This window comes from Procambarus clarkii, chromosome 48 (assembly GCF_040958095.1).
Source record: "Procambarus clarkii isolate CNS0578487 chromosome 48, FALCON_Pclarkii_2.0, whole genome shotgun sequence".
NCBI lineage: Eukaryota > Metazoa > Arthropoda > Malacostraca > Decapoda > Cambaridae > Procambarus > Procambarus clarkii.
The window spans coordinates 7,611,486-7,631,448 of record NC_091197.1 but is presented as its reverse complement, the minus strand read 5'-3'; the positions used below and the strand labels follow the sequence as shown (position 1 = coordinate 7,631,448).

At 43.7% G+C, this 19,963-nt stretch overlaps 1 protein-coding gene across 10 annotated transcripts in view; it reads right to left on the bottom strand.

The window, feature by feature from the left end:
- Positions 1-4,606: 4,606 nt before the first annotated feature.
- Positions 4,607-19,963, bottom strand: part of LOC123764730 (uncharacterized) — an 84,931-nt gene continuing 69,574 nt past the window's right edge. For 7 of the 10 annotated variants that reach the window (XM_045752793.2, XM_045752800.2, XM_069302530.1 and 4 more), the window contains one exon: positions 4,607-17,649. In XM_045752793.2, the coding sequence (XP_045608749.2) occupies positions 17,548-17,649 (102 nt within the window). In that variant the 3' untranslated portion in view covers positions 4,607-17,547. The remainder of the gene's footprint in view (positions 17,650-19,963) is intronic. The other 3 variants (XR_011222335.1, XM_069302531.1, XM_069302532.1) reach the window with 3 other exon arrangements.

The following is a 19,963-nucleotide window of genomic DNA, read 5'->3' as shown; positions in this document are numbered from 1 at the left end:
CCACATCATTACTTAATGCATTCCATTTGTTAACTACTGACACTGAAAAAAATTCTTTCTAACGTGTCTGTGGCTCATTTGGGCACTAAGTTTCCATCTGTGTCCCCTTGTTCGTGTTCCACCCGTGCTAAATACCTCTCAGATCCAGGACTAGTCTGGTGGCATACCTTTGAATCTCTTCTAACTTTGTCTTGTGTTTAGCTAGGTATGTACTCCAGGCTTGAGCTACATATTCCAGGATTTGTCTTACATAAGTGGCATACAAGGTCCTGAATGATTCCTTACACAAGTTTCTAAAGGCAGTTCTTATGTTGACCAGTCTAGCATATGCCATTGATGATAACCTTTTGATGTGGGCCTCGAGGGACAGGTTCGGTGTGATGTCAACCCCCAGATCTTCCTCTCTATTTGACTCTTGCAGGATATCACCTCCCAGATGGGACCTTGTGTTCAGCCTTCTGTTCCCTTTGCCTAATTTCATTACTTTACACTTTCCTGAGTTGAACTTTAGTAGCCATTTTCTAGACCACTTTAGTAGCTATGGTGGTGCTGTTTCTGGCTTCTGTGGTGATGGTGCTGCTCCTGGTTGCTCTGTGGTGGTACTGTTTCTGTCTGCTGTGTGGTGATGGTGCTGCTCCTGGTTGCTCTGTGGTGGTGCTGTTTCTGGCTGCTGTGTGGTGGTGCTGCTCCTGGTTGGTCTGTGGCGCTGCTGCTTCCGGCTGCTCTGTGGTGGTGGTGCTGATTCTGGCTGCTCTGTAGTGGTGCTGCTTCCGGCTGCTCTGTAGTGGTGCTGCTTCCGGCTGCTCTGTGATGGTGCAGCTCCAGGCTGCTCTGTGGTGGTGCAGCTCCGGGCTGCTCTGTGGTGGAGGGGGGGGGGTGGTAATGTGGTAATGGAGAACGAGCTCCCATGACCTATAAAATGTTCCTATACGGCATGCGTCTCCAATAGCCTCTGACAACCAAGTCCAACTCCTGGCCTGCACGGGTGGCTTAGTCTTTAAGTCCTGCGGAACTGCTTTTACCGACAGGAGAAGGGGCGAGGGCGTGCATCTGGCGCCTTAAAACCAGCTGCTCTGGGTAGATGGGACTCGATAGCCTGGGAAGGCAGCCCATCTAGGGGAAGGAAAACCCTGATTTTAAACCTCCGCTGCCTTGCGGCTATACCCTTTTTTGGGAAAGGCTTCAGGAATCAATCTCGAGGAAAAATCCTGAGTTGGAGCCCCTAAGGCAGTTCGTTGTTGTCGTCGACCTCGTTCTGGCAGCTCCTGCGACGTTGTTGGAACCATGTGTATTGGCATTTGCCTTTCTATTGGATAATTTCAGCAACGTGGAGAGGGAGCTGCTGCATGGGTAACAGCTTCTCCTCCATATCTACCTACCCAGGCTTTGCGCCCTGTCAGGGCGCAACTCCACAGTCTTTAGACTGAAGGATGCCTGCTAATGCTTGTTTTGAAGTTTTATTCATTTTATACAGTACAGTACTGTATTAATACCTAATGTATTACGTAGGCTGTAGGGAGGGAAGGATCCAAGAACCCACCCCCCCAATGGCTCCAGGAGTGACACACTGCTACCCAGTCATACAATGCCAAGTCAGCTGTTGTTTTCTACACCCCAATTTTCTTAAAAATTCAGTGAAAAGGAAATCGTGTTCCAACTGTTTTAAATACTGTATATATCACAATTTTCACCATTATTATTGCTTCAATATGACATTTTTCTAATAAAAATGCTATTGTCAGTGTAGATAATGCGATAATTAGCATCATTAAATTGACTCTGACGACGACGAAAGGAGAGAAGAGTGAGTAGTGGCTGGTCTCTGGTGGTCAGGTGTAGAAGTGGGGGAGGGGGAGCATGGAGGCACCAGCCACGTGTTGCCATTTAAGTAAGTAATTATCAAAAGACGGCACCAAACCGGGAAGGCTATGTAGCACCATCAAATGCGCAGAATAATCAGAGGGCGCTAAATATCACCAAGGATGCCAATACAAGAACAAAAACGCATAAGGCGAATGATATCAAAAGTATCCGAGTCACCAAGAATTCTAATGAGGGACAGGTGACCGCGAGGGGCGGTCGGAAAGCAAGACACACGCTCGTCCTGGAAGTCAGGACATTCTAGAAGGACATGCACGACCGTAAGAGGGACAATGCAACTAGGACAATAAGGAGCAGGGCGGCGCTCCATCAAGTGACCATGGGTTAAGCGAGTATGGCTAATACGCAACCTCGCCAGAGCTGTTTCCCATCGCCGGTTACGGTGGTAGGAGGACGGCCACGAGGAAACACAACATTTAAGAGTACGTAGTTTGTTACCAGTAACAGACGACCAAGAAGCCTGCCAACGGGTAAGGACGGAGGAATGGATAACCGGGTAAAAGTCGGAATATGGAATACCTTTACGAGAGATGGGACAAGAGCGGACAGCTTCCTTGGCGGCAGCATCCGCACGCTCATTTACCGACACACCAATATGGCTGGGAACCCAGTGTTGCCATTTAGCTGATAAATGGGACCAGAGCTCTCCACATGCACAACCTGCTTCCCATGACACCACTGTTACTCCAGCTTCCCTGACAACTTCTACCACTGACAACCAGCCTCTATTGACAACCAGCCTCTACTGACACCATTACTCCAGTTTCCCTTGATAACTTCTACCACTGACACCACTATTACTCCAGCTTCCCCCTGACAACTTCTACCACTGACAACCTGCCTCCCATGAAAATACTTAACTTAAACCACTTGCCCCCTAACAATAAATCTTAACTACTGACACCACTTGCCCCCTGACAACAACTCTCTCACCAATGACCCCCCACTCATACCATTTTATCATCCTTCAACCATTTCTCTCTAGAAACAATGGGTAAGCATAATAAAACACTGTATAACTGTTTACACTTTGGGGTAGAATCATAGTTGATGACAGCCAGCTCTGACGCTTGGCCTCGGTGACCGCTTGTACGAACAATCCTTGCTTAATCGAACATTTGCATGTTCCACTGAACATTTGGTACCGAATTCAATTTGTTCGGCTCTTCCAGGAATTCGATAGAGCGGGGTTCATTACAGTGAGGAAGCACTGTATATATACATATATATATATATAGTGGACCCTCCGTTCTCATATGCCCCCGTTTTTGTATTTTTCGGTACTCATATTCAATTTCTCCAAAAAATTTGATTTGGTACTCGTTGTTTGCCTCGGTGCTCGGAGTTTGTTCATACACATACAGGTCCACCCGAGCACGTGACACTTCAGTTTACCAGTATCTTGATAGCGGTAATGATAGCGATCATTACCTAGTGATGATCGCGCTTGAATTCTTTGTGAAGAATTTAATTGTTATTGTGCTTCTTTGGTTTCTGAACATAAAATTTCTTATTATATATCACGCCATTGGTCCAAGAAAGTCAGTAGTAATGTTCAACCTAAGAAAATAGTTGTGAGGACGACGATAGAGGAAAAACAAGAGATCATTCATAGTAAGACAATGTGATGTCTCGCTACCGACAAGTGTTAAAACATAAGAGAAAAACAAGTATTTATAGACAGATTCTTAGTAAGATAAGAGAGCAGTGAGCCACAGCCAGGTCTTAGTGGTATGCCTGCAAAACGTAAAAGAGAGAGAGAGTACCCCAGAAATGTCATCAATGCTGTTATAATGGAAGGGGACTCCTCTTCCAAACACTAACACCTCTCCTCTTCCCCACATCCTCGCTGTCTTCCATTCACCAACAAGAGTCCTCAATAAAGGTAAGGTACCTAAGAGTATTATTCTGTATAAAATGTATTTTTTGAGTTAATATATTTGGGGTGTGTGGATTGGATTAATTGAATTTACATTATTTCTTATGGGAAAATTCGCTTTGGTTTTCATATTTTTTCGTTTTCTACTGTCTCTGGAAACAGATTGACTACGAAAACTGAGGTACCCCTCTATATATAAAACAGTATGTTTGTAATATTATGAACATTATGGCCACATTTATAACATTGGTTCATTGCATAAAGAGTAGTGACACTGTGTCAGTCTATCAGTTAGGTTAGGCACTGTCAGGTTTGGTTAGTGACCCCCACAGATTGGGGCAACATATACATTACAGTACTGTATACTGTACATACCAACCCATCCTCCTGTTTAGATAATACTTTTTGTTACTATGTGCACCATCGTACATAAATTGCTGTAATGGACAATTAGATAATAGAATTTGATACTACGGTACAGTATTTACTTTACAGAGTCCAGAAAAATAAAGCTTGGATTGAAACCAATATTCCTAGGACTAGTATAACACATAGATGTACGATATTAGTCCTTAGATAGCCTGTATTAAGCCTAGGATGGTTAGCATAGCTATTATTTGCAACAAATACAAAACCTTTTCTGGTCTGTCCAAATTCAGTAATACCAAATTCTACTTTCTAATTGTCCATTACATCAATATCTGTACGACAGTCGACGTCGGTACCGTAAGTACAGTACTATCTATACAGGATGGGCTGGTATACAGAACATGCATGGCTATAAATATATTGTAATTATACTTTACAGTCATATACCATTAATCAAATGATACTGAAAGGCAATAATTAGGTAAGAATATTTAATGCATGACTATAAGTAATATTTTATAAATACAATTGTACATTAACATATCAGATCATGAGAAAATCCACCAGGGCTGTGAGGTGACACGAACCTACGACACCGCCATTGCCAGTCGCGTACTCTACCACTGGATCACCGCTGAATATATCAGATAATTTTGTTAGCTCTAATTACACCACGAGTGTTGATCTAAATACCTTTTTAGAAAAAATCAATAAAATTAAGGTAAAATCACAAATATTGTAGTCATCTAACTAGTAAATTAATCAATAGTTTAAATTCCTCTCAATAACTCAGGCTTAAAATTTGAGTTTATTTCTCAATAATAAAAAAATATTCCAATTGAGAAAATGAAAAACTCTAAATTAAATATGAATAAAACATAATTAATAAACATGGCAAAACAAAAATCAAAATTGAATGAATAATATCAGAATTTTAAGCTAAACAAGTCCCCTAACAAGTGGATGAAGATAACCTACTACTAATTCAAAAAATGATAATGATCATTACTCATAATATATATATTTTTTTAATGTCATCTATATGAAATAAATATATATATATATATATATATATATATATATATATATATATATATATATATATATATATATATATATATATATTTAATACCTAGGAGTACCACCTCTGGTGCAAGTGTAGGGACTCATAGCCTTGAAGAAGAAAATAAAGAGTACTCAGAGAAGACCTTGTGGATCCTCACTGAACACTGATATTTTCTTTTATTTATATATATATATGCACACACACACACACACACGCGCATGCATACATGATGATGCTACAGCGTCATACATGCGATGACCATCACGTCATCATCTAGGTGGTAGTACTGTTAGAGTGAGCTATGCAAGTGGTGTTCCCAATACCATAAATATACAGAGTTCATAACTACAAGGTGGAGAGTAGGGTTTGTTGAGAAAGACATACAAACCTGAGAAAGTTTTGATTAAGTGCTGCCTGGACAGAGGCAGATGAGAACCAAAACAAAAATGATAGATGCTATGGGTTCATATCAGCATCCATAACAGTGTCAACTTTAACACATGAAAACTTTCAGATTTCATTAAGAAAGAAATAAGGATAGGGAGTTTCCTTGGCAGGTTAGTGATGGTTGAGGATTTGCTAAAAATTTATGAAGGAAATCGTTTTATATTTGAAAAGGAAACAAAATCTTAAAAATAAAACTAATATCCTACAAAGAAATATTTCACAGCAGGAGGATGAAATCACCAGCTTGCATAATAGGTGACGAGACAGGAAGTACAAATCAGGGAACTAGTAAAAGAAAATTAGATATGGAAATGAAGGTGAGCAAATTTGAAGAAATTAACAGGGAAAATAGATACACATGAATAACTCATATTAACCCTTCAGGCTAGCCAAAACAAGGACTTACAAAGGATATGTTAAGAGAAATTTCATGGACAGCTCAAATAGAGGTTAATAAAGGATTGGAAAAGTGCAAACAGGAAATGAAAGAAATGTATGCGCAACTTTTAGAAGATAAAAAAAACGATCAAAGATGTATGTTTGGAAGTTAGACACAAAAATGAGCAACAAGAAACAGTCATTAGACAAGGAATAAGAAAAGAACTAGTTACCAGCAATAAATTCGCACAAAACACTAGGATAGACAGAAAAGAAATAAACTAAAAAAATAGGTTTAACAAAAGGCCTCACAAGAAAGGAAAATGTCAAGTCATTTTACAATAGGCAATTATGAAAGTGATGAGAACTGCCCCTAGGGGTGACATTTAATGGAGTGAAACAAATGACAGAAATGCTTAGGAATGCCAGGAAATTGCAAATAGATGAGGAAGGGAAACTATTGTCATTAAGACAAGACCTTCCAAAGGAAGACCTTGATGATAAGAAATATCTAAATGACGGTACAAATGAAGAATAATTTTTTTTTCTACAGTGTGACAGGGATTGGAAAACCTGTGAAATGGTACATAAAAACAAACCAACAGAATCCTTAGAGGAAGGTGGAGTAGAGAAAGAGAGAAGGGAGGGCCAGTAAACGGCAAAGGGAAAGTGAACATGCTTCTGAAAATTGCATATACAATTTCCACTCGATTTAAGCACCTCTGATTAACTGTTCTGCCAGTTCCAATGTACAAATTTAAGATCAGTAACTGAGCCTTGTTTATCGAGTCATTGGTCATTAAAGCTGGAATAAGATATGGAGTTTACCAACACCTGTGTTCATTAAAATGAAGGCTACAACCGAGTTTGTTGTGACAATTTTGCTGTCGCTAAGTCAACAATTAAACTTTTCCCTTTACAGTGTTCACCGCCTCTTATGTAGCAGCCAGTCAGACCCAGTAAGGCATGTACTGTCAGGCATTCACAGCTAGTTGCAACCAGTCACAGTTAGCAAGCCATATGAGTGTGATGTCAGGCACTAAAGCAACCAACGTCTCCCTGGCCACCAGCTAGTAGGAAGGGAGCCAATATAGTATTAATTCTGTCCAGATGTGGCTGGGGATGGAGGGATAAGTGGGAAGGATTCAGTTGGGATGGCCTTGTGGGGGAGAAAGGAGGTAGCATGGAGGCTCCAGTGTAGGGATATGGGTAGGGACTGGGTGTGACCTATTAGCCAACATGCCAGTCTGCATTAGTCGTAGTCTGATATATCTGCTTCCTGCTTGCCCACTGCTGCCTGCTTTCTGGCACCCCCCGCCCTCTGCCGCCTGCTCAACCCGTCCTCTTACAAATTACGCCTGAATTTAGCCGTTTGCCCAAAAATGGACGTAATTTGAAAATGAAAAATAATTGAAAAAAATTTGGATTTTGTTTTCCCCCAAAACAGTAAGTTAAGGATCCTCTGGTAGGTTAGGAGGGTTGGAAATTCTCATAACGTTTCAAAACGTTATGAAAAACGTTAATTGAAAGTTTCCTCTTCTAACCTTACCGAATAAGCTGGAAGATTCAAACAGAAAACGGGACAGTACGTCACTTTCGTGGGCCGATTTCATTTCAAATTACGTCCATTTGAAACGTCATGAAAAATGTTAATTGAAAGTTTCCTCTTCTAACCTTACTGAGTAAGCTGGAAGACTCAAACAGAAAACAGGACAGTACGTCACTTTTGTGGGCTGATTTCATTTCAAATTATGTCCATTTTTGGCCATAGCACGCATACAAGCGAAAAGCGACGTTATTTTTAAGAGGACGGGTTGGCCTGCTGGCCTGCCTACCCAAGGTGCAGCTCATCCACCCACAAGAGGCAACAAGATGACCTGGACAAGCTAAAAGAATGGTCCAACAAATGGCAAGAATTTAACTTCAGTAAATGTAAAGTAATGAAGCTAGGTAGAGGGGAGCAGGAGGCCAGATACAAGGTATCAGATGAGTGACGAAGTCCTCCCTGAAATGGACAGAGAAAGACCTAGGAGTTGATATCACAATGTACCTGTCTCCTGAAGCCCTCATGAAAAGGATATCATCACCGGTGTATATATATATATATCTAAGACCAATCCTGGAATATGTAACTCCAGCATGGAGTCTATACCTTTTCAAACACAAGACAAAGTTGGAAGAGGGTAAAAAAGTATGCTATTAGAATAGTTCCAGAACTACGAGGTATGAGTTACAACGAAACACTGCATGAATTACACCTCACTTCACTAGAAAACACAAGTTTGGAAGACATGATTACCACCTTCAAAATTCTCAGGGAAACTGACAAGGTAGATAAAGACAGATTATTTAATGCAGGTGGTACTCACACAGGAAAAGCAGGTGAAACTGAGTACCCAAATGAGCCAAGACATTAGAAAGAATTTCTGCAGTGTTAGAGTAGTTAATAAATGGAATGCATTAAGAAGTGATGTTGTGGAGGCAGACTCCGTACACAGTTTTAAATGTAGATATGATAAGAGGCTCAGGAACCTGTACAGCAATTGACTTACAGTTGACAGGCATGACCAAAGAGCCGAAGTTCAACCCCAGCAAGCACAACTGGATGAGTACAATTAAGCGAGTACCCTTTGCCATCCGTCCTGCTACTCACTCAGCCACCCACTCTGCTGCCCGATCGCCCACTCTGCTGACCGATTGCCTACTCTGCTGACCGATTGCCTACTCTGCTGTCTGACCACCCACTATGCCAGCCCTGCCATTCACCTCCTTATTTTACTACATTTCTTGCCACCAGCCTGCTGTGAGAGAATAACCTCTCAAGATTTTTCCACAGCTGACTTGAATTACAGTGCACCAAGCAGTGCACAAGGCCTATATCTTTTATCACTGGATGGAAGACTGTCATGATGGGAGTCTTTGGAATGCCCACATGCTTAGGAATACACCAATCATGCGGAAGAATTGAATAAGGCGAATTAAACATTAATGCCATAGAAATGAATGTCAGGAAATACACAGGTTTGAAGGTGCCCTGCAATGGAAGAGGGAATGGCAGCAAGGCAAGAGAGATAAGCTGAGACCTTCGGGGTTAATCTCAAGCGATGTGAATGGGAACTGTGACATAGTTGTGACATCACCCTTCTACCCAGCATTTAAGGGCCAATATCATTGGATCCGGCACCTGTGCTACGACAGTGGTTAGTTTGAAGGCCTGACAGTTGAGCTCAAGGAGGCCCTAGCAACCTCTTGCAGAGGCCAGCACCGGCATTCTGTTGAGGAACATAGAACATGGTTGACATGTCGTTTTATCTATGGGCCAATAGACAAGAGGACTATTACTACTAGTCAAGTAACCTGCTCGACTTAATCTTCAGACAGCTGATCATCAATCTTGACGTCTCGGTATATCTCCTCCTGTTGTTGACTGAAGAGACCCAGTTGAACTACCTCCCCATCACTGGCTCTAATTGTGACAGTGGTGATTGTTGCTGAGAGTAGCGGGTGGTTGATCGGTCCTATCAATGTTGAGCTCCGTGGTCCTCGCCTGTTCTTGTGTCCTCCATGCTATCTCAGCTTTGTGGATCCATCCACAAGTTGACCCTCGTAGCGCTTATGCATGTTGACATTGTACTTCTTCTTAGCACCATCGACATCGAGTATGTAGTTTAATGAGTGCGAGCACTCCACTAAAGTGAATGGGCCTTTCCATTGCAGCAAGAGCTTGTTGCAGCTGGTGGAAAGCAACAAAAGTACCTTGTCACCTACATTGAACTTGCATTCTTTTGCTTTCTTGTCCTATGTCTGTTTCTGATACTCCTTTGCTTTTGCAAGCTGCTTCCAGGCCAGCTGACGGGTGTTCTGCAGTCGTTCCCGTAGATCGATAATGTATTCGAACGTCGTCTTGGTTTCAGGGGCGCAGTCATTCCCATAGGTTCCTCAGTACCTGCAGAGGGCCTTTAACTGTGCGATTGTACAGAAACTCGAAGGGTGAGAACCCTGTGCTAGCTTGTGGCACTTCCCTGTAGGCAAACAACAAAGGGTTGATGTAGCTGGGCCATTCCCTAGGCTGCTCAATGCAGATTCTCTTCTACATTTTCTTGAGAGTACAGTTACACTTAACTGTTTCCCATCGTATGATACAGAGTGGTTACAGATGCTTTCGATGTGAGCAAACGTCTGACTTGGTCCATCATCTCACTGGTTAACTGTATTCCTCGGTCGCTATGGATCCAAAATCCTACCAGAGCTTCTGCTACTGTTGTTGTCTTGATGTTCATCAGAGCAGCTGCTTCTGGGTAAAGTGTTGCGTGATTGATCATGGTCAGAATGTACTTACTGCCATTCGTTACACTTGGTATGATCGGACTGACAAGATCAATGCTGACCAGCTTGAACAGCTGATCAATGATGGGAAAGGGCTGAAGCTCTCTGGGCTTCACGCGTCCTCGATCAGTGGTGTGCTGACAGGTGTCACACTAGCACGTGTAATGCCATAATTTCCCTGCCATTCCTGGTCAGAAGAACACAACTTGTATCCGGGCCCTAGTCTTTACATGACCCATATGACTTCCCATCACTGCTTCATACTCTAAGTGGAACACAGCCAGTCTATGCTCCCATGGAACAATGAGTTAGTCCCAAGCGTCATGGGGTGTCTCAACCTACGCACGAGTTTACCATGGTGTTTCAAGTACCAGTACTTGGGTTCATCATGTTGAAAAATGCATTCCCTCTTGTTACAAACTAGTAACAGGAATCAGCAAAATTGACATGAGAGTTCTTGAAAATTCCAACTTCAAGAACAAGAGGGCATAGATTCAAGCTAAAGGAGCAAATATGTCAAAATAAATATAGGAAAGTTATCTTTTACAAACAAAGTGATAGAGAGTTGGAACAAGGTAAGTAAGAAGGTACGTGGAGGTCATAACCATCAGCAGTTTCTAAGCATTATATGACAAAGAGTGCGGGGAAAACGGGACACCACAGGAGTAGCTGTCATCTTGTAATTAAACTTAGGTAATTACATACAAATATGCCACAATACACACAACACTCCACTTCACACAAAATGCACAATACTACTAACATTAAACATAAAAGAAAACAGCATTAAATGTTATGAAATGCCACAATCTAGGCAAGCCCCAGTTGCTACCTGAATAACTCACTAAGATGGCTCCCAACTAGGGAGCCTTCTGGGGACAAGTGCCAGAACCTGGCTCTCACAGAGGTGCAGAGAGCTGCTGACATTCTGCAACCCCACTGGGCAAGCATCCAGAAAATCTACAAACTGATACACACCACAGCTGGGTTCAAAGAGACTGAAGCCTCAAGACTGCCAAACAAACCCCCCAGCAATGTAAACAAAACAATTTAACCTCTTGGAACTAGTGGGGAATCATTACTTGTACCATCACCCTGCCAGTATAGGAGGCACACAGAACACCCAGTCCCCTCTAACTCCTTACACCAGTTCTGAAGCAGATATGCAGATGACATCCACCAACTGACAACCTGGAAGGGAGGGAGGGAATCAGAATTTCTAGGTGAACCCTGGTGGCTTCACCCAGAAAGAAGTATTCATTACATACCATACTAGTTTTCTGAGAGAAGCTCCTTCTGGCTCCCTAAAGCTAACTCCCCATAGAGAAAAAAGGAGAAGTACTCACTGTGGAGGAGAAACCACAAGCAATTAGGACGAAGACTAGATACCAGGATGAGAGACACGAACCAAGGCAACACTTGCATGATGAGTCCCGGGAATGTTAACTAAATACCAGACCACCAGAACCCTGTCAGACCACAAAATTCCCATGCCCGAGTATCAGACCAGAACATGTTAGCAAAAACTGCCATAAAAGCAGCATATTTCTGAACCTCATGCACATGAATATAACATACACTAGGGCCAAACACACAACAATCACACTTCTGGAGAAGAGCATGCAGCTTCATAAATCTACTGTCGAAAACAAGAGCCAACAGGAAAATAGCCTTAGAAAAGGAATCCCGGACTGAAGGAGACACCATAAACCATGGAGAAGAAAGAAAGGCAAGGGTGCGGTCCTAGGACTTGGCAGAATAAGGATCACACTCTATGAGTGTGCTCACTTAGCCTTACCCCCAGCCTGCTCACAATCATGAGCAGGCAGGGGGTGATACAGTGTACGGGAGAACTTCTGAAGTATCAATGCTGAACGCAAGCAGCAAAGGCTCTACAAGAGCCAAAAACATAAGATGTGACCGTATTTGTCATGAGATGCAAATTAAAATACAACCATGAGAGGAACAAAAGCACCACATGAATGGAGACTGAAGAGAAATGATGAAAGGAAAGGAAGTAGCAAAAACCAGCGTTGAATGTAATGAAACACCATTTTTTTGGGAGACTCCCGGAGGCTCCCTGGCAACCCTCCCTTCCTTCCTCTGGGTGGCATTATTTTAATGTTTTTTTACATTTAGCCTCTAAACTTAGGTTGGATAGCCAGCATGTGGGGTCTGGGGCTTACCCTTCCCCCTCCAAGGGAGGGGGGGGCGGGGAGGAGCTGCACAGACAGCGGCACGGTGGTAGTTATGATGTCATGCTTGCATTTATGACATGCATCATGCTAAAACGTGGGTTTTATGTGGAGAGTCCCTCCGGCTCACCCAGAGCTACCTAACCAAAGAAATGTAAAAGAGGGACTTACCCCGGGAGGCGGCCGCCACTTGTGCCTCAACTCGAAGTCAAGACAACTGGCCGCAACCTGTGACCCAAAGCGACACACGCCTGACTAGGGCCAGGAACATTAACGAGATAATGGGCAGCCAGGACCCTGTTCGACCCCCAAAATCCCCACACACGAATGTCAGCCCAAGACATGTTACCAAAAACGGCAACCAAAGTAGCAAACTTGCAAAAGTTTGGGCACGAGGATAAACCTAGGAGGATGTTTACAAAAACATGGGCACAAGGATAGACCTAGGAGACCCGAACCCTGGAACAGGGAAGAAGAGAAACCGGATCTACCCAGAGCGCGTCCCCGGCCACCGAGGCTTTGGCGCACAAGTAACGGTGAAGAACCAACACCGGACACAACACATAATGCACCCCCACTGAACAAACCAAGCATCAACCACCCAAGAACCCCCTCTGGGAAACAGCCGTCTCATTTTTTGCCAGAAAAGAAGGAGACGGCTGGAAACGAATAAAAAGTGATGAAAGGACTGCCAGGAGACTTCATACTGCCTCCGGTGACAGGCCGTCTGTCAGGACATTGGACACTCCCTGGATATGAACTGCCTGGAGAGCCAAACCCCGAGAACACAGCAGACAAGTCACCTGAAGCGACCAGCCCCAAAGAGCCAAGGACTGCATCAAACCCCCGTGGTTCAGACAATGAACCACCGGGGTGCAATCCGAATAAAGCCGGAGCAGCGATCCGCGAGCGACATGAACCCTCCGAAGCGACAGCCAAACCGCCGCAAACTCCCGCACCGTGCTGTGGGCCCAATGGAAGGATGGACACCACCGAAACTAGCTGGCCTGGTGAGCACTGGTCACAAAGCCCCAGCCAAGAGATGACGCATCCGTGAACACATCGAGTGAGGGCTCGGGGAGGTGCCACGGCATTGAACCCTGAAAAACCCAAAGAGGAAGCCAGTGATGCAGCAGCCGATGCAAGACCCCTGGAGGCTGAACGCAGCGATCATGAGAACGGTGGAAGGGACGACCCCGAATGAACAAGAACAACCACCGAAACCAGACCCGACCCGGCAGGTAAACAAGCACGGCGAAGTTCAGACTCCCACACAGCAGCTCGAGCAACCGACGAGTGACCCAGGAGCTCTCCAGAAACAGCTGAAGGTGGGACTGCAGCCGCAGCAACGCCTCCGGAGGGAGAGACAAGGAAGCGGTCCGAGAGTCACTCACAAGACCCAGCCAAATCCGAACCTGAGAGGGAACCAAATGGGACTGGTGGTTATGACGTCATGCTTGTTTGCTTGTTTACGGATTTGTGAGTTCTGCTTGACAGTTCGGCTTTCGGTAGCAATTTTTTTTAACCTGGTGGAGTTTATTTTGGGATGCGTATCTTTCTGGGTGCCTAACCCAGTCAATCAAGAGACATGGAATGCTTCCAACCACATGGGGGGTTTCCATAGGCCATTTCTCCTTGTGCCTCTCCGAGGAAGCCAGGTTCTGGCTCGTGGTCCCTGGTAGGCAAGAACTCCATCGAAATTGACTGATGCCATGGTCTAATAAATACATATCAGCCTGGGGGAGCCGAAGGGGCTCTTTGTTCATACCTAGTTAAACACAAAACAAAGTTAGAGAAGATTCAGAGGCATGTCACCAGACAAGTCCCGGAACTGAGAGGTATTAGCTACGAGGAAAGGCTAAGAGAGCTGAACCTCAGATCACTGGAAAACAGTAGGATAAGGGAAGACATGATAACCACCTACAAAATTCTCAGAGAAATTGACAGGATGGACAAAGACAAACTCTTTAGTACGGGTGAAACACGAACAAGGGGGGACAGGTGGAAACATAGTATTGTACCCAAATGAGCCACAGACACATTAGAAAGAATTTTTTCAGTGCCCGAGTAGTTAACAAATGGAATACATTAAGTAGTGATGTGGTGGGGGCTGACAACATACACAGTTTCAAATGTAGATATGATAGAGCCCCAGTAGGCTTAGGAACCTGTAGACCAGTTGATTGACAGTTGAGAGGCGGGACCAAAGAGCCAGAGCTCAACCCCTGCACGCACAACTAGGTGAGTACAAAAAGAGTACCAAGAAACCTCATACTGCTGCCAGGAAGACAACACGAAGAAAAAACTGCAGACAAACATCCAGTTTCAGACACAAAGTAAGCAGCACCTGAAACTAAGACTGAGCCAGTCTCCAAGGAGCAAGAAGGACCACCTACCCATGGTAGGACTCCAACCTGGCCAGGACCTAGAGCAACAGCTGGATTGGGGGAAGGAAGTACAGAAACCTCCACTGTGACTAGTCCAGCTGAAAAGCATCGATGGTGCGAGCCTCGCAGTCAGGGAACAGAGCCACAAAGAGAGGAAGGTGCCGGGATGATGTTCATGCATCCATGTCAGGATGCACGAAAATCTCATAAAGCCATTGGAAGGAGGAAGCATCAACAGTCCACTCTATGGAGATGGGACGAAAACGAGACAGACTATCCACAAGAGAGTTAGACACTTCCCAAAAGTGAACAGTGCAGAGAACCAACCCCTGGGAGCCCAGTTGACTAGCTACCTGAAGTGTCCTGCTCTACAGAGCAACAGACCGGAGGGAGCCCCCCACCCAGTTCAGACAATGAACCACTGGGGAATAGTCCAAATGAAACTGGAGGAATCTGAAACCATCCCATGGCATGCCACATGGCTGCAAACTCCCACACTGTACTGTGCACCCGACGGAATGAACTTGACCAACGACCCTAGGCAGCCTGGAGAAAGCTAGTCATGAAGCCCCAACTCAGAGGCAACGCTTATGTAAAAACGCTGAGATGGTGGAGAAAGGCGTCAAGGAACCAAACCCCCGAAAAGCCCAAAAATGCACCCTGCAACACAGCAACTGACAAAGGGCAATTGAAGTCTAACAACAGTCATGGCAGCGGAGAAACTAGAACAGCCCCTGAAATCACACTCTTGGTGGAATGAAAGTGGAATTCACCAACATCTTCAATTTTGGGTCCCTAAAAACAAGATGAACCAGCTTTGGGGCACCCAACTGGGCACACAACTTACTCCACTGAAGGTAGGTGAAACAAACTCACAAAGTGGTAGCTGCCTGATACACTCATGCATCATCAGGAGGGTCATGGACAAAGAGCCACATGGGGAGAGTAAACCACAGAGGACTCAAGGTCATTGGTGTCACCGACCCAACAGCCAACACATCAGAGGTGGAATGAATGATCATTGCCTTGTGGTACAGAGACAGCCCTCAAACTCACACAATGTCAGTGAGTTTGGAGGGGATATCCAGAGGCAACACCAAAACCATCAAGGAATTCGCAGAGCCTGAAGAACAAACCAAGGAGAACACCCAGGCATTGGAGCTGCTTGTTGGATATTTGTAAAGTTGGTCAACACAGCCAAGTTAATGCAGCTGTGAGGGGTGACCTCGGTATGCCATGTGAATAAGCACATGAATCACCAGTGCAATCAAACCAGCCAACACTCACCCCAACCAGGGGCCTGGACAGAGCAGAAAAGACCACAGACAGCCTATGTGAGGCCACCACCCCAGTGGTCCAGCCTCTAAAAGGGCAAACTCCCAACACACTGGAGAAGAGAACTCTGTCAATGCAGAAGCAGTGCCAGGGAGCACACAAGGAAGGTAACATTGAGCACATGCAGCAGCAAGCATTCAAAGAGCCAGATCCACACAACACAAACTAGATGAAAAACACACTCACCCACCTCAATTAAAAGAAGGAACAATACCAAGCAAATGACCCCAACAGGACAAAGTCCAAGGATGGCCAACACTTAGCTAAGAAGCAGCAGGACCTGCAGTTCATACTGACAACTTTGGGAACCGAGCTCAGGGACCTCAACTTAGGGACCTACCTTAGTTCCCGAGCTGAGGGGTATGAGCTGTGAGGAAAGATTACTGGAACTAAACTTCATGACACTGGAAGACAGAAGAGTTAGGGGAGACATGATCCCTACCTATAAAATTCTCAAGAGGAATCAAGAGGGTAGATAAAGACAAACTGTTTAGCACAGGTGGTATGCAAACAAGAAAACACAGATGGGAACTTCATACCTAAATGAGCCATAGGGATATTAGAAAGAACCTTTTCAGTGTCCGAGTAGTTAACAGATAGAATACATTAGGAAGTGATGTGGTGGAGGCAGATTCCATACACAGTTTCAAATGTGGATATGATAGAGCTGAATAGGCTCAGGAATCTGTACACCAGTTGATTGACAGTTGAGAGGCGGGACCAAAGAGCGAAAACTAAACCCCCCGAAAGCACAACTAGGCGAGTACCTAGTAGCTCTACAGTGGACCTCCACACATGTTAACACAATGTAAAAACTATAAAATTTATGTAAGGGGCTTTAGCAAACTGGGAATTCTGGCTCCAACTGGCAGGGGTGACTAGTACTAACCAAACACGGAGATCACACTAGTTCCAAGAGATGCAATCATTTGTTTACATTGTCAGTGGAGTTCATTTGGCAGTTTTGAGACTTCTGGATGTTTTCCCGGTGAGGTGAAGTGTCACCTTCTGTGAGGAGTGGTCAGGTTCTGGCTCTGGTGCCCGGCAGGTCAAACAGAACTACACGGTTGATGTGACCTAGAAGTTGGAAGCCATCTAAACGAGATATTTTCAAGGAGCCACAAAAGGCTGCCCCCAGAAATACATAATCTTTCTTCATGTCTTCTTTTTTATCTAATACATTAAAAATATGTAAGCACCAAATATGCTTCACTTGGGAATGGGGGGAAAATGACAGTATTGGTAACAGCTTCACTTAAGTAACTATGCAGTGCACGTTTATCCTCAATGTGCATTTACAAACAATTCTTCATTCATATCAAAGTTTGCAAGTGGCACCTCATCCTTAATCGTTTGCAAGCCATTTTCTTGTTGTCGATTGCTTCTCTAAAAAAAAAAATATATATATATATATATATTAATTTGAATTTTTGAATGACAAACATTAACAGTAATATATGTATAAATATATAGATATATCTATAAACCTAGCACTAAATGTAATAAAGCACCTCTTTCTGGTAGAGCCCCTGTGCCCTGAAGCTATCTTGCTGTGATTGCTCCATACTAAACAGTCACATCAGTCATGGAAGTTTAGTTTGATCTACCGGGGACCAGAGGCCGAACCTGGGTCCCACACAGAGGTGACCGAGCGAGGAACAATTTGCCACCCAACCAGGAAAGCATCCAGAAAGTCAGCAAAATTTTACAACCAGAGGGTTCACATAAAATGATGCTATGAACCAGCTAAACAACTTTACAAACAATTCACATAGAAGATGGGATTTACTCGAACTGGCACAAAACTTATTGGTACCGATCTCCACCAGGCAGCCTGGCCCCAGCCAGCTTCTCTGACCAGCCAGTACTGGAGATGATGAACAGCCCACCAATGAAGAGGTAAACCTGGAAGGGAGGGAGGGAGGGAGGGAGGGAAGGGCCGAATAAGGAAACCACTACCAGAAAACGGGCTCTACCAGAAAATGCATTTAATTACATTCAATGCTGGGTATCTAGTATTGGTTAGATACCCAGCTAGATACCCCAGTGGCTCCCTTAAACTAATCACGGGGAACAAAAACAGGACTTACCAGGGAGGAGAAGTGGCGGGCACAAGCACAAAGAAGCAAAACTGAACTGGAAAACACGGCCCAAACGAATCGTGGAAGGTTGCTAATGTGGTACCAATTTTTAAGAAAGGAGATAGATCACTTGCGTCAAACTATAGGCCAATTAGCTTAATGTCTATTGTGGGAAAGTTATTGAATCGATAATTGCAAATGCCTTTCATCTTCACCTTGAAAAACATAAATTAATAAATGATTCACAACATGGTTTTTACAAATGGGCATTCATGTTTAACAAATTTGTTATCAGTTTACTCCAGCATAGTTGAGGCAGTTCCTAGTGGTAAGGTTTGTGATGTTGTGTACCTTGACTTTAGCAAAGCTTTTGATACAGTGCCACATGAAAGCCCGATTAAAAAGATAGAGGCTCATGGTATTGGGGGTGCTATATTAAGTTGGCTTAGGGCATGGCTACACCAAAGGAAACAAAGAGTTAGTATAAATGGGGTTAAGTCAGAGTGGGAAAATGTTTTAAGTGGAGTGCCTCAAGGCTCTGTCCTGGGACCTCTGTTATTCATAATATATATAAATAATTTAGATTCAGGTTTGAGCAGTAATATTTGCAAATTTGCCGATGATACTAAAATCGGGAGGAAAATAAACACAGAAAAAGATTCACTATCACGTCAAGACAATCTAGATAAGGTTTTGAAATTGTCAAAAGATTGGCAGATGCAGTTTAACCCCTTCATTGCGCACCTGTTTTTGGCAAAAACTAATTGTTAAGGACATATTTTTGTTGTTTTTATAAATGTTCAGGTAAAGTTAATGTCAAAATGTTTCCAAACTCAACCATTTTCATTTCAAAATACGAAGAGTGATGAAAACATTAAAAAACATTAAAATATAGCCTAATTAAAAAAAAATAGTACAACTCTCAGAACGAGATTTCTCGGTTGGCACAGCACAATGGTTAATGTTGACAATTGTAAGGTTTTGAGGCTAGGTAATGATAATAAGTTACAAGATACGAGCTAGATGGTGTTGAGATTGCAAAGTTGGATTGCGAAAGGGATCTGGAAGTTATGATTAGTAAGAATTTAAAACCAAAAAAATCAATGCATAAATGTTCGTAATAAGGCAAATAGGACACTGGGATTTATTAATCGAAGCATTACTAATAATACACCTGGTGGTGTTCTTCAGCTATGCAGTTCAGTTTTGGTCGCCGTACTATAGAATGGATATAAATTCGCTGGAACGCATTCAGCATAGGATGACAAAGTTAATCCCCCCAAATTACAAACCTGTAATATAAAGAAAAATTGACACAGCTTAAATTACATTCCCTGACTGAATGCCTGAGGACTGCTCCAAGCAACAGCCTGGTGGATCAAACTCACACACGTCAAGCCTGGCCTCGGGTCGGGCTTGGGGAGTAGAAGAACTACCAGAACCCCATCAAGCAGGAATCGAGCAGGTAAACATGATGCACCCCCGGTCTTACCAATCAAGCATCAACACGCCACGGGCCCCCCCGAAAAGCAGCAGTCTCATTCTTCGCCAGAAAAGAAGGAGATGGCTATAGCCGAACAAAACGATCACCTAACCCAAAAGAGCAGAAAGCTCTGCAC